General features: G+C 38.8%; 1 protein-coding gene across 3 annotated transcripts in view; it reads left to right on the top strand.

Annotated features, from left to right (window-relative positions):
* The first annotated feature begins 241 nt into the window (after positions 1-241).
* The window catches only part of LOC310736604 (connector enhancer of kinase suppressor of ras 2-like), a 97590-nt gene continuing 85184 nt past the window's right edge, over positions 242-12647 (top strand). For all 3 annotated transcript variants that reach the window (XM_083560221.1, XM_083560222.1, XM_083560223.1), the window contains exon 1: positions 242-1637. In XM_083560221.1, coding sequence (XP_083416347.1) covers positions 1574-1637 — 64 coding nt within the window. In that variant the 5' untranslated portion in view covers positions 242-1573. The remainder of the gene's footprint in view (positions 1638-12647) is intronic.

The raw sequence follows: 12647 nt of genomic DNA on the forward strand, positions 1-12647 counted from the left end.
ACCCAATCCAAAACACAACACTGGCATACGCTTCACACACACTAATAGCTTTGAATGAACGAATAACAACAACAATAATCATCTTTATAATAATCACAATAATAAACAGTGTAATGGATTAAACTGGTAAATGGGTTAAAGGGTTATTCTGAAATTATTACATTTTATTCATGGACACAAAAGCAGCAGCATCACAGACGTGCTACTCCTACTACTGTTTCTGCTGATCGGTATCATTATCATCTCCATACACTGTTAATTATTAGTAATAAATAATAATAGGGATAGAAATCGTTTCAAGTAGTAACTACTACTACTCCTATTACTACTAATTTGTTTTGTATTAACAACAACAACAACAACAAGAGAAAGAATAAGAAGAACAAAGGGAGGAAGAGGAAGAATGGTAGTAATAGTTTCAAGTATTTTAAAGTCTAGTAAAAACACTTTACAGTATTACATCAAACAGTTTTGTATCAATACTACTACTACTACTACTAAAAATCATAATAATAATAATTATGAGTTGAAGTAATAGTTTCAATTATTTCAAAGAAAAAAAACCCCCACTGTATCTTCAGTATCCCATTAAACAGTTTGGTATTATTATCAAGAACAACAGCAAAAACAACAACAACAACAACAACAACAACAATAATAATAATAATAATAGTAATAATGATCAGTAGTAATAGCTGCAAGTATTTAAAAGCTTATTAAAACACTATTTTCTGTATCCCATTAAAAAGTTTTGTAAAATAATAATAATTATTATTAATAATAACAATTATAATAATATAATCAGATGGAAAAGAAGAAGAAAGATAATACTTTATTTTTTAAATGTTTCTCATTGAATAGTTGCTGTGATTCACTCCATCAATTACCAATAGCCGATTTTTTTTTAAGAAGTGTATTTATAAAACAGAAAATACACAGCAGGGGTCGCTGTCCAAGTCTTAAGTGTGCTTTTCTTCCTTCCACAGTGTAACTAAACAAATCTATTGGTGCAGTTTGTTTGTTTGTAATTTGAACAATTTAACCATTAGATCATTGAGCCAAAATCTGTACACAATCTAAATTTAGATGTGTAAAGGATGTGTAGTTGTTAATTTTACAGAAAACACTTATTTCAGCTACACTATTTAAGGAGTTAAGAATCAGGGTTCTTTGAGTGGCATGCAGATTTTAAACCTATGATCCTATGATTAATGATTACTTTTGCCTCCGCAATGAATGCAGGTCACTTTATTTGGCCTGGAAACTTTCTCCGCACCATTCTCCGCTGCGATACTGCAGCGGGGGAGAGAGAGGAGGGGGTAAAGGGAGGGGTTGCTCCAATTTTACGCGACCTCTCTCCTCTACAGCTGGCTGAAACAGCCTAAGCTGGAAGTGAAAGAAGGCGAAAGGGACATGCATCCGTAGACAGAAGACAGACGGCCGCATCGGAGACGCACGAAATGATGGAATGACAGCTCTGAAAATCTCATTTTCTATTACGTCGCCGAGGCGCCTTCTGGTTCTACGCCATCCAGCAAGTGGGACTCGACGATAAATCCAGAAAGGCGCGGTAATGGCACTCGTGATGGAACCTATAAGTAAATGGACGCGCAAGCAAGTTCTCGACTGGATGAAAGGTAAAAATGTGGGTTGAAAATTAAAGTGGCACACGCATGCATGATGAGCTATGTCATGAGGCCATTAAGTGAACAAATTTAGGCTAAATTGAACAAATGTTGGTTAAATATATGGATTGCCATTGTTATCCCGTCTCACTGTAAAAGCCTCTTTAGAGTGAATTCTTGTGGTGCCAACGAACATTCATTTTTTTCGCTACTGCATTCATACTGCATAGTAGAATAATATATGTGTAGCTGGATTGTAATATTCAACTCGTATTAATTTTAAACATAGGAACAGGACCATGGACAGCTCACATTAGCTTATAACCTTCGACTTTTTAAACCAGAAGTGCTGTGAGCTTGCACAGAAGCCACTGTACACATTGAAATCTGAACATATTTGTGCTGTGTAGTTTTGGTAGTGTAGTAATAATATTAATAAATTCTGTTCTGGCTTTAAGACAAACCAAGAAGCAGCAGAATGTGTTTTCAGATGAATCTACAGGCTCTAAAACCTGATCAAACATAATTCATACAATGCCCTTATTCTGTCATCATTTGTAGAAAGCCACAGGAAGAGATACCTGTAAACTCCAGGGAGTGTCACTAGATATCTCTTTCATTTAAGTTCTACTATACTTACTGAATAGTATGCTTTAAGGCAAGTAACTGAACAATTGAATAATACGCTGGAAATCTGAGCTTGAACACTTTTTGTTTATATGCACATCTCCTTTTATAATTAAAAATTCTGTTTGAAAAAAGAGATTGCCTTGTGTAACAGAGTCAATAATAAAAAATATTTTATATAATTTCACACTTATTTGGTGAGAATAGCTTTTTGCCTATATTTTCAAACAAAGCAGTTGTTAATTGATGTGCATATATATTTAATTGGTAAAGGAAAATTATCTTTAAATAATTTAAAGCACAGATTTACGAAGGCCAACAACCCAACCAAATGGTGGCAATAGTTACCCTTAAATGTTAAACGCTTTGTAATTAGTTGGCAATAAACAAGACAAGTCATTTTGTAAGTGCTTATTTTTTGGTTTCACCTTGATGCTTTCCATTACTAGTTTTGAGCGGGCAGTTTTGACTTATGGATAGCATCTGTTTTTAATTTTAGTAGACATTAATGCATACTCTATTGTCCAGATGGCTTTAAAAATGTAATTTTCATCATTAAATTTTTTTGGACAAGCCATGTTGTCACCTAATCTGAATTCTTAAAATGTCCATGTTTTTTTATTTATTTTTTATTTTTTTCACGAAGAGCTGCTGTCAGTTCAATAATTTACATTTGTCCATGTTATCACATGCAAAAGCCATAAGTCATGATTGTTGAATAAATTGAAGCTACAATATTTCCATATGCTAATTGTTTCTGCTACATTATTATTTCAAGTTCATGGTTTGGACAATTGGAAAAATTTGCTGGTCAACCAGTAAAGACCCCATGATTAAAATGTTTTATTATTTTATTTATTTTTGCCAGAAATAAATATGTAGAAGAAACATGTTAATTTGCCTGGCACAGCTGTTTTTTTCCAAGTCCTTGGTTTTATTATAATTTCGGAACATTACTATAATTAATTGAGGTATATGTGGTTAATAAATCAAATGTAAACATTAGTCTAAATCAATATTCATATATCAAAGATCCATCCTTGAAAGTGCCTGATTTAAATCTTTTCAGTTTTCACAATTATGACATTATGCATGATTACACAGTAAAGGTCAGACATTTCCGGTTGTTAATCTCTTAGTTTAATTGTCTATTTATTAATATTCAGATACTCACATTTTAATAGTTATAAAGGGATCTCATCATTGTCATGGCAATATTTCCATTGCATCACATGCTAAGGAAGGAGGGCTACCCTTCATTAGATACATTTTTGCTTCAAAAATGTACTGTATCTCATTCTGAGAAACTGATACCACTTTAGCAAAGCTGGCATGGGCTTACATGCTTATTTCAAAAATCTCTCCTAGGAGATGCAGGACCACTTGTGCTTGTTTGCACTGTATTTTCAGTAAAGGTTAAAATTTTAGCATGCATATCTGTATTTGGGAGTGGGCAGTCACTAATTGAAAATGAATCATTTTTATTTTTTCAGTTAATTATTATTTTTTAACACCAAAACACTCATATTAACACCAAACAAGATTATAATTACATTTTGAATAGTAAGTTACTGCTTGTGTCTGTTATCATCCAGCAGTGTGTATTAATGGTGGCTTATTACCACCATTAATACATAATGGCTTATTACTTATTACCAAAAATTGTCTGGGTTTGCTCTGGCTTCTTCAGTTTTCTCCCAGTGTCTAAAAACATGCATGTAGGCAGATTGGTCATGTCAATTTACCCCAGCCATCTGATTTAAATTATTTCACATCACACTCACTGGGTATTTACGGGATAGGCTCTAGATTCACAGCAACCATCACCAGAATAAATTGGTTACTGAAGATGAATAAATGAATATCTGTCACCCAATCTGTCTGCCACCCAATACACTGGCTATAAAAGTCCCTGGTTTGTCCATGAACCTTGGTGAGCCATGTTATTCACTAGATAGGCACCATAAATCTTTGAATAGTAGCTTTTATTTAGTCCAATATTGCTAGGGTACTAGCACTTTAAACTCAACAGTGAGGCACTAAAACAATCAGAATACATTTTAGGCTATTTAAACTGAGTGTCAATAGATGTGTTTTTTTCCAACTGATATTTGTATTAATCTTTCCAAGACATGCCGGATTCTTTCTCCTTCAAGTTTGAATTTATGGAAATGTATGCGTGTCTATTGAAGTCAAAGACCATGTTTTGCCTACTGTTGAATTGTTTAATTAAAGTCTCAAAAAGATTCTAACCCAGTCTGGAGTAGGAGTTTGTTACAGAATACTGTGCCATATCTGGATCTGGTAAGAGTGTCACATCTCCAAGTGGCTTTAAACTAACAGAGCAAAGTTTTACAGGCATTCCAAAATAAGCACATGAACCAAAAATATTCCATATCTCCCACCTACCAAAGCTAAACCAGTAAGCCATACCAGACAAGTCTAATGGGTTAACAGACAAATACAATGGATGTTTGAAACAATGCAAAATATATTTTTTTCTAATCAGTCTGAGACATAAGGACAGTCAGTGTGCTTCCTCAATAAATACAAGACCATCAGCATCTTAAACACCAAAGTGATTAAAGGAAATTCTCCATTACCATTTCATCAGAGTTTTATACTGTCAGTTACTATTAAGTTTAATGACATTTTCAACTATGTTGCAGCATAAGTGGAGGTTGGGGCTGCTATAAATCTAATTCAACATTAACTCAGCGCAGAACTCAGAATGCTAACCATACCATGCATGCCAGCCATCAACATCACAACCACTGATAATGAACCTATAGGAATCACACAATAATCTATATATTTGAATCAATTCTATTCTATGTTATATTCTCCCCAAATAACCAAATTATCATGGGTCAACCATTGCTAACTATTTATGATCCCAACATATCCATAGCAAGGAATGGCAAGTTTGCTGTGGTTGGGATTTGAACTCACAACCTATAGAGTCAAAGTCCAATGCCTTAACCACTAAACTACCACCTCCCAAGTATGTTTGCACTTACAAGGAATTTGTTTTGGTAACAGAAGCTTCCAGAAAAAATAAAAGTTGCAATAAAAAAAAAAAAGTTAAATAAAATAAAAAAAATAAAACATTTGCACATTTTTATAAAGAAAAATAAGTAAAGAGTATAATTGCACAGAAAGTAAAGATTTAGATTAGTAAAAAGTAGTATTGCATATATTTTTATTTTTATAGAGCAATGGGGAGAGCATTTAAGTGTTCACAAGGTAGATTGCATGGGAGAAGAAACTTTCTTGTGAATGGCCATCTTGATGCTTGGTGCTCTGTATAGTTGGCCAGACGTTCAAAAAGCATATGCTTGCAAGTGAGAGATCCAGAGTGATTTTTTTAGTTGTTTTTCTCACTGTGGTGAGTACATTTCTAGACGAGTGGGCAAGGTAGCACAAATAATCCTTTCAGCCGTTTGAACCGTCCTCTGTAGTCTTCTGATGTCTGATTTTGTAGCTGAGCCAAACCAGACAGTTAATGAAGTGCACAGGACAGACTATAATGGCTGAGTAGAACTGTTTAAGCAGGGAGCAGGTTGAGAAGAGCCTGGAGAGGTGGAGGTATGCACTGGAGAAAAGGGGAATGAAAGTCAGTAGGAGTAAGACAGAGTACATGTGTGTGATTGAGAGGGAGGGCAGTGGAGTGGTGCGGTTGCAGGGAGAAAAGGTGGAGTGGTACAGTTGCAAGGAGAAACTTTAGTTTAGGTACCTGGAGTCAACAGTGCAAAGTAATGGAGAGTGTGTTAGAGAATTGAAGAAAAAAGTGCAGGCAGGGTGGAGTGGGTGGAGAAGAGTGGCAGGAGTGATTTGTGATAGAAGGGTATCTGCAAGAGTGTAACGGAAAGTTTATAGGACTGTGGTGAGACCTGCAATGTTGTATGGTTTAGACAGTGGCATTGAGTAAAAGACAGGAGGCAGAGCTGGAGGTTGCAGAGCTAAAGGTAGGAACCTGGGGAAAGAAGTAGATCCTCTGTTGGGCCTTTTTAAAAATGGAGTGGATGGGATTGTCCCACTCCTGAGAGACTTCTGCCTCAGGGCTGTTCATGATGGTGAGTCAGGGGAGTGCTGGAGGATTTCTACTGAAACTTCAGAAGCTTGACAGAGAAAAAGTGCTGTTTTTGGGGTACAGGGAGAAGTGCAGAGGGAAAATAACACATCCCTGGGGGCATGTGAGTGTTTGATATGAATCTTTCCAGTCTCACTAGCTGTTTCCAGAATCTGTCAGAATGCTGGTGATCCACTGACAAATTGAGCTAGGAATAGAGAGCTGGGCTTGTTTGAACTGGAGGAGTGTTGAAATAATGGTATTGAAGGGTAAACAGGATCCTTACTTTAGACCCCAATTTGTCCAGATGTTGCAGAATGAAGTGTAGTCCTATGTTCACCGCATCATCCACATACATGTTTGCTCAATAAGCATACTGCAGGAGGTCCAGTAAGGGTCTAGTGATGTCCTTCAGATAAGCCAACACCAGTCTCTTGAATGACTTCATGACCACAGATGTTAGGGCAATGGGTCTGTAGTCGTTAAGTCCAGTGATTTTTGGTTTCTTTGGGATGGGGATAATGGTGAAACATTTAAAGCAGGCAGGCACTTCACACAGTCCACAGTTCCCTGTTAAAGATCTGTGAAAAGATGGATGCCAGCTGGTCTGCACATGTTGGTTTGGTCCTGGTCCTGATGCTTTCCTTCTTGTTTGTATCCTGAAGACCTGATGCACACCTCACTGATCTGAAGTACAGGAGGGATGAAGAGGCCGGCTGCTGGAGGTATTGATGGTTGAGTTGTGAGATGGTCAGAAGGGTGTGAGACCGGGACTTTTTGCCATTTCTTACAGAGCTAGCGGATGGTGTCTTGTAGCTTATGATGTCTCTCAGGCATTTCCACAGTGAAGCAGGGTTGTTGGTTGAAAACTGATTTTCCAGCTTTTCGCCACTATAATCTACTTTGTCAGTAAGTTCCTGGCCTGATTGTACAATATTTTGTCCCTATTACAAAGAGGCATCCTCTTTGGCCTGGTAAAGAGGTCTGAGTCTTGCTGTGAATCATGGCATTGTTGTATGTTAAATAAGTCATGGTAGGAATGCATATATCCTCACAGAATCCGACATTAGAGTCTGTTAGCTCATCCAGATCAAAGGCAGCAGCTTCAAAAACACTCCAATCTTAGCAGATTTAAGTTTTTGCCTGTATGTAGGGAGTAGATGAACTAGGCAGTGGTCAGAGAGTCCTAATGCAGCTCTGTGAATGGAGCGACAAGACAAGACAAGACAAGACAAGACAAGACAAGACAAGACAGACAAGACACCTTTATTCGTCCCACAGTGGGGGAAAAAGGTGTGCAAATATATAAAAGAATAGAGACATAATACAGTTTATAGTATATACACAACAAAATGTATAAATACAAAAGAAGAAGAAAAAAAAAACCCTGAGTAAGTAGTTACACTATCAGACATATTGCACATAGGTAATATTGCATGGTTTTAAATGATTGTTATTGCACATGTGTTGTTTAAAAAATATGTTGTTATTATTGCACAGTTAAACAGTAATAACAGTGTATATTTGGGTGATGGGTTCACTGGGAGCAGCTCTGATTGTAAAGACTAATAGCAGCAGGGAGAAAAGACTGTCTGTATCGCTCCTTCAGACACTTAAGATGTAACAGTCTGTCACTAAAGGAGCGGCTCAAAGATGAAACTGTTTCATACAGGGGGTGAGAGTCTTACTCCAGTAATGATGATAGTTTAGCTCCTATCATCCTTTCTCCCACCTCCTGTACAGTGTCCAGGGGAATCCCTATGACTGATCTGGCCTTTCTGATCAGCCTGTCCAGTCTCTTTCTGTCTGCAATAGAGATGCTGCTACACCAGCAGACCACACCATAGAATATGGCTGAGGCCACCACAGAGTCAAAAAGTGTCTTCAGTAGCCCTCCCTGCACTCCAAACGACCTTAGTCTCCTCAGCAGAAAGATTCTACTCTGTCCTTTCTTATAAATTGCCTCAGTATTATCTGTCCAGTCCAGTTTGCTGTTCAGATGAACACCCAGGTATTTGTAAGAGTCCACTTTCACAATGTCCTTTCCCTGAATATGCACCCTTTATTGTAATGTAGCAGTGGTCAAGAATGTTTTTGTCTCTGGTAGTGCATGTAATATGCTGTTTAAGGTTTGCTTTATTGGAGTCTGATTGAGAATGAGAATGATTGAGAATGAGAATGATTATAGCAGAGTCTGCGTGCTGTTGCTCAGTGTTTGCAATCTGATTGAATGTAAACACTGACCAGAATAAAACAACTTTTTCAAAGCTGTTATATCTTTACACCACCTTTCATTGATGTAAAAGCATGGGCCTCATGATTTCCCAGCTGATTCAGTTTCGTGATCCGTTTTAAACAGCTGGAAGCCCGGCAGATGTAAAGCGCTGTCTGGAATGGCTTCATTCAGCGAGCTTTCCATAAAACACAGGGCAGAAGAGTTTAAAAAGTCCTTATTTGCAGGAGCAGGAGAATTTCCTCCATGCTTATGAGTCTTATAGTATTTGAAGAGCGCTGTTGCTCTGCAGGAAAACCTCAGAATAGATCAAAATTCAAAACCAGTAAAAGATTGTGTGGTGTGGTGTGTTCAGCCAAATGTTCAGCAGTTTATCCCTGGTAAAAGTGACTGTACTTGAGAGACCAAAGACAGGGTAAACTGTAACCTGTAAAGTAACTGGAGAGCTTCACATCAAAGCAGCCATGTATGATGCCATCTTGCTTCTCTACCCATTATCACTTCCAGAAACTCAGACTATGAAGAACTATGTTAAAGATGCTTTGGGTTCAGGCTTCACATGCCTTCATGTCCCCTGCAGCAGTTGGATTCTTCTTCTTGGAGAAAAAAAGATGTTCCTTTGGTCTATGGTCTTTGATCCTGCAATGGCAAGTGTAGCCGCAATTCAGTTACCATCAAGTACCTATACCCACTGCCATGAGTCCCTTCTTCAATGAAACAACTTGTAAAAGTTGTATTTCCAACCAATCAGACCGCTAAAGTGCCTACAACCTCTTTTGAATTAGAGGAGATAAGTGGATGCCAGCCTTTTTTACCACTAGTGGGCACTATGATCATGGTGTATGGCTTTGCTAAAGCACCAGCAGTTTTCCACTCCTTTATCAGCAAAATTTACTGTGAACTTCTTAACAAGTGTGTCATCAACTTTTGTGACTTACTTTCACTTTTCAGTGTTTTAAGTCTGAGCACATGCGCAAACACAATTTGACATCTCTCTCTTTCATGAGGCCCTTTTCTCTATCCTCTTTAAATTTTTCCTCTCTCACTGCAATAGAAAACATTAATTAGTTAGATTGCCTGTAGATGTTTAAACCTTACCATCTTTTTCAATGAGCTCCGCCCTCAATTTACATACAGGCTCATCCACTCACCTGTTGCCCGATACCCTCACCACTCGGCTCTTGAATGTTAGGGAGCCATCCTAACTGCCCTCCCTGACATGAGAGGACATCGGCCACAGAACCAGACCGTGTCATCACTCTTGGGAACCAAGACCACCAGGCTGCTGGAATCACTATGGTATTCTTTAAAAAACCCTATGTTAAGCATAGCCCTAAGCTCATCCTGAACCACCTTTTTATTGTGTTCTGGTAGTTGGTATGGGTGACAATCACATCACCACATCTGGAAGACTCTCGATATGGTGCTCTCTGAGGTTCGGGCAAACACGTTCATGCAACCAGGTAAAGGTAAAAACACATTGAAAAAACTGTAGACTTGCAATGTGTGCTCTCTGGGAAAGAGAGAGGTAGTTTTAGGGGACTGGGGTGAATTAGGCCGCATTTCTTTGATTACCTCTGGTCCCAGCTCCTTCCTCTTGGGAACCATGGTTACCAGAGGCAGATGGACCGCCTTTCTTCATGGTTTAAAGAGATAAAGGTGGTATACCTGGAGCGAATCACCTCTGTCTGTCCACCTAACTTCCAACTCTCTGTGTAATCTCAAAGGGCCCTTGCCACTTAGTGAGTAATTTAGTGCTTGGCATGGTGTGCATTTCTATTATACAGCCAGGACTGTTGTTCTTGAGCCTGTAGCAAATACTACAAAGTTAATTTGCCCTGAGTTTGTAGTTTTGCTCTCACATAAAAGACGTACTGAATCTGGATGTTCAAAAGTCGCTCCTCCCAATTTTCGCAGATGACATCTTGTACACCAATGGCTTACAGCCGTATAATAATTCAAAGGAGGAAAACATTGTGAAGGCTTGTGGGAATTATAGTACTGCAAATAATGGGGCTCAAGCAACTTATTCCAGTTGTGTCCACCATAGTGAACAAACTCCCAAATCATATTTTTGAGAGGTTAATTAAATTGCTCCAGTAAGACAATGCTCGTGCTGATTGATTAAATCCCCAATAATTCATATAGTTTGAAATACAGTTTCTTACAATATGAAATCCTAGAGGAGAATCTAATTAGCACGAGTGAGTCAGGAACTAACTGCTGCCCCCATTTTATGCTTTCATTCCCTGAATAGAATAGAGATAGCCACTAACTGATATTTTATATTTTAGTATCTTACCACAAGTGCATAAGTGGCCTATTTACAATAAGTAGCAGTATGATAAATAGGGGTATGAGGTTACTGTTTAGAAGGTTGGGGGCTCAAGCCCTGGGATCACCAAGCTGCCCTTTAGCAATGCCCTTCTGTGCTCAAAGGCTGCTGTATTATGGCTGACCCTACACTGTGACCCCAGCTTCTGAAAAAGTTGGGATATGCAAAGAAAAGAATTTGACTGTGTTGTAAGGTATATGTGACAAATAAAGTCTATTCTATATACAGTATAACTGTACAAATATTTTGCATAAGATAGACATGTACATTATATGCATTGCATTATATAGGTATGTACAAGTATGAATGTACCCAACCCAGCCATTAGGGAGGCACAAGCCAATGCACTCTTAGTGCCAGTCCCAAGCCCAGATAAATGGGGAGGGTTGCGTTAGGAAGGGCATCCAGCATAAAATGTGCGAAAACCAATATGCGAATCACGAATGAGAATTTCATACCAGATCGGTCAAGGCCCGGGTTACCAACGACCGCCACAGATATCGTTAGCCAACGGTACTGGTGGAAATTGGGCGGAAGGAGGAGAAGGAGAGGAGGAAGATGTTTACAGAGACGTCAGGAAAAGGAGAAGTGTAGGAGGAGGGAGGTTCTGGTTGGTACTTTAAATGTTGGTCCTATGACTGGTAAAGGGAGAGAGTTAGCTGATATGATGGAGAGGAGAAAGGTAGATATGTTGTGTGTTCAGGAGACCAAGTGGAAAGGGAGTAAGGCCAGGAACATTGGAAGTGGGTTTGAACTGTTCTATCATGGTGTGTATGGAAAGAGAAATGGTGTAGGGGTGATTCTAAAGTAAGAATACAGTAAGAGTGTAGTGGAGGTGAAGAGAGTTTCTGATAGGGTGATGAACGTGAAGCTGGAAGTTGAAGGGATGATGATAAATGTCATCAGTACCTATGAGCCACAAGTCGGCTTAAACGTTTTCTGATTGGGGCAGACTTTAATGGGCATGTAGGTGAAGGGAACAAAGGTGATGAGGAGGTGATGGGTAGGTATGGTTTCAATGAGAGGAATGTAGAATGGCAGATGGTGGTAAAATTTGCTAAAAGGATGGAAATGGCAGTGGTGAATACGTATTTTAAGAAGAAGGATGATCATAGGGTGACCTATAAGAGTGGAGGAAGGTGCACACAGGTGGACTATGTTCTATGTAGGAGATGCAACCTGAAGGAGATTGGAGACTGTAAGGTGTTGACAGGGGACAGTGTAGCTAGACAGCATCGGATGGTGGTCTGTAGGATGGTTTTTGAGGCGAAGAAGAAGAGGAGGAGAGTCAGGACTGAAAGAAGAATAAGATGGTGGACACTGAAGGAGGAAGACTGTAGTGTGAGGTTCAGGGAAGAGGTCAGACAGGGGCTTGGTGGTGGTAAAGAGGTGCTGGATGATTGGGTAACTACAATCTAAAACTACTACCCTTAGCATTAATGATAAGGGAGACAGCTAGAAAAGTACTTGGTGTGACATCTGGAAATAGAAGAGAAGACAAAGAGACATGGTGATGAAATGAAGAAGTGCAGAAGAGCATAAGGGGAAAGAGGTTGGCAAAACAGAAGTGGGTTTGAAAGAGTGATAAGAAAAGTAGGCAGGAGTACAAGGAGATGCAGCAGCAGGTAAAGATTAATGTGGCGAAAGCCAAGAAAAAGGCATATGAGGTGCTATATGAGAGGTTGGACAACATTCTGGAAGGTGAGAGGATGCCTGAGGAATGGAGAAGGAGTGTGCTGGTACCGATCTTAAAGC

Source organism: Silurus aristotelis (assembly GCF_946808225.1).
Source record: "Silurus aristotelis genome assembly, chromosome: 14".
NCBI classification, from domain to species: Eukaryota; Metazoa; Chordata; class Actinopteri; order Siluriformes; family Siluridae; genus Silurus; species Silurus aristotelis.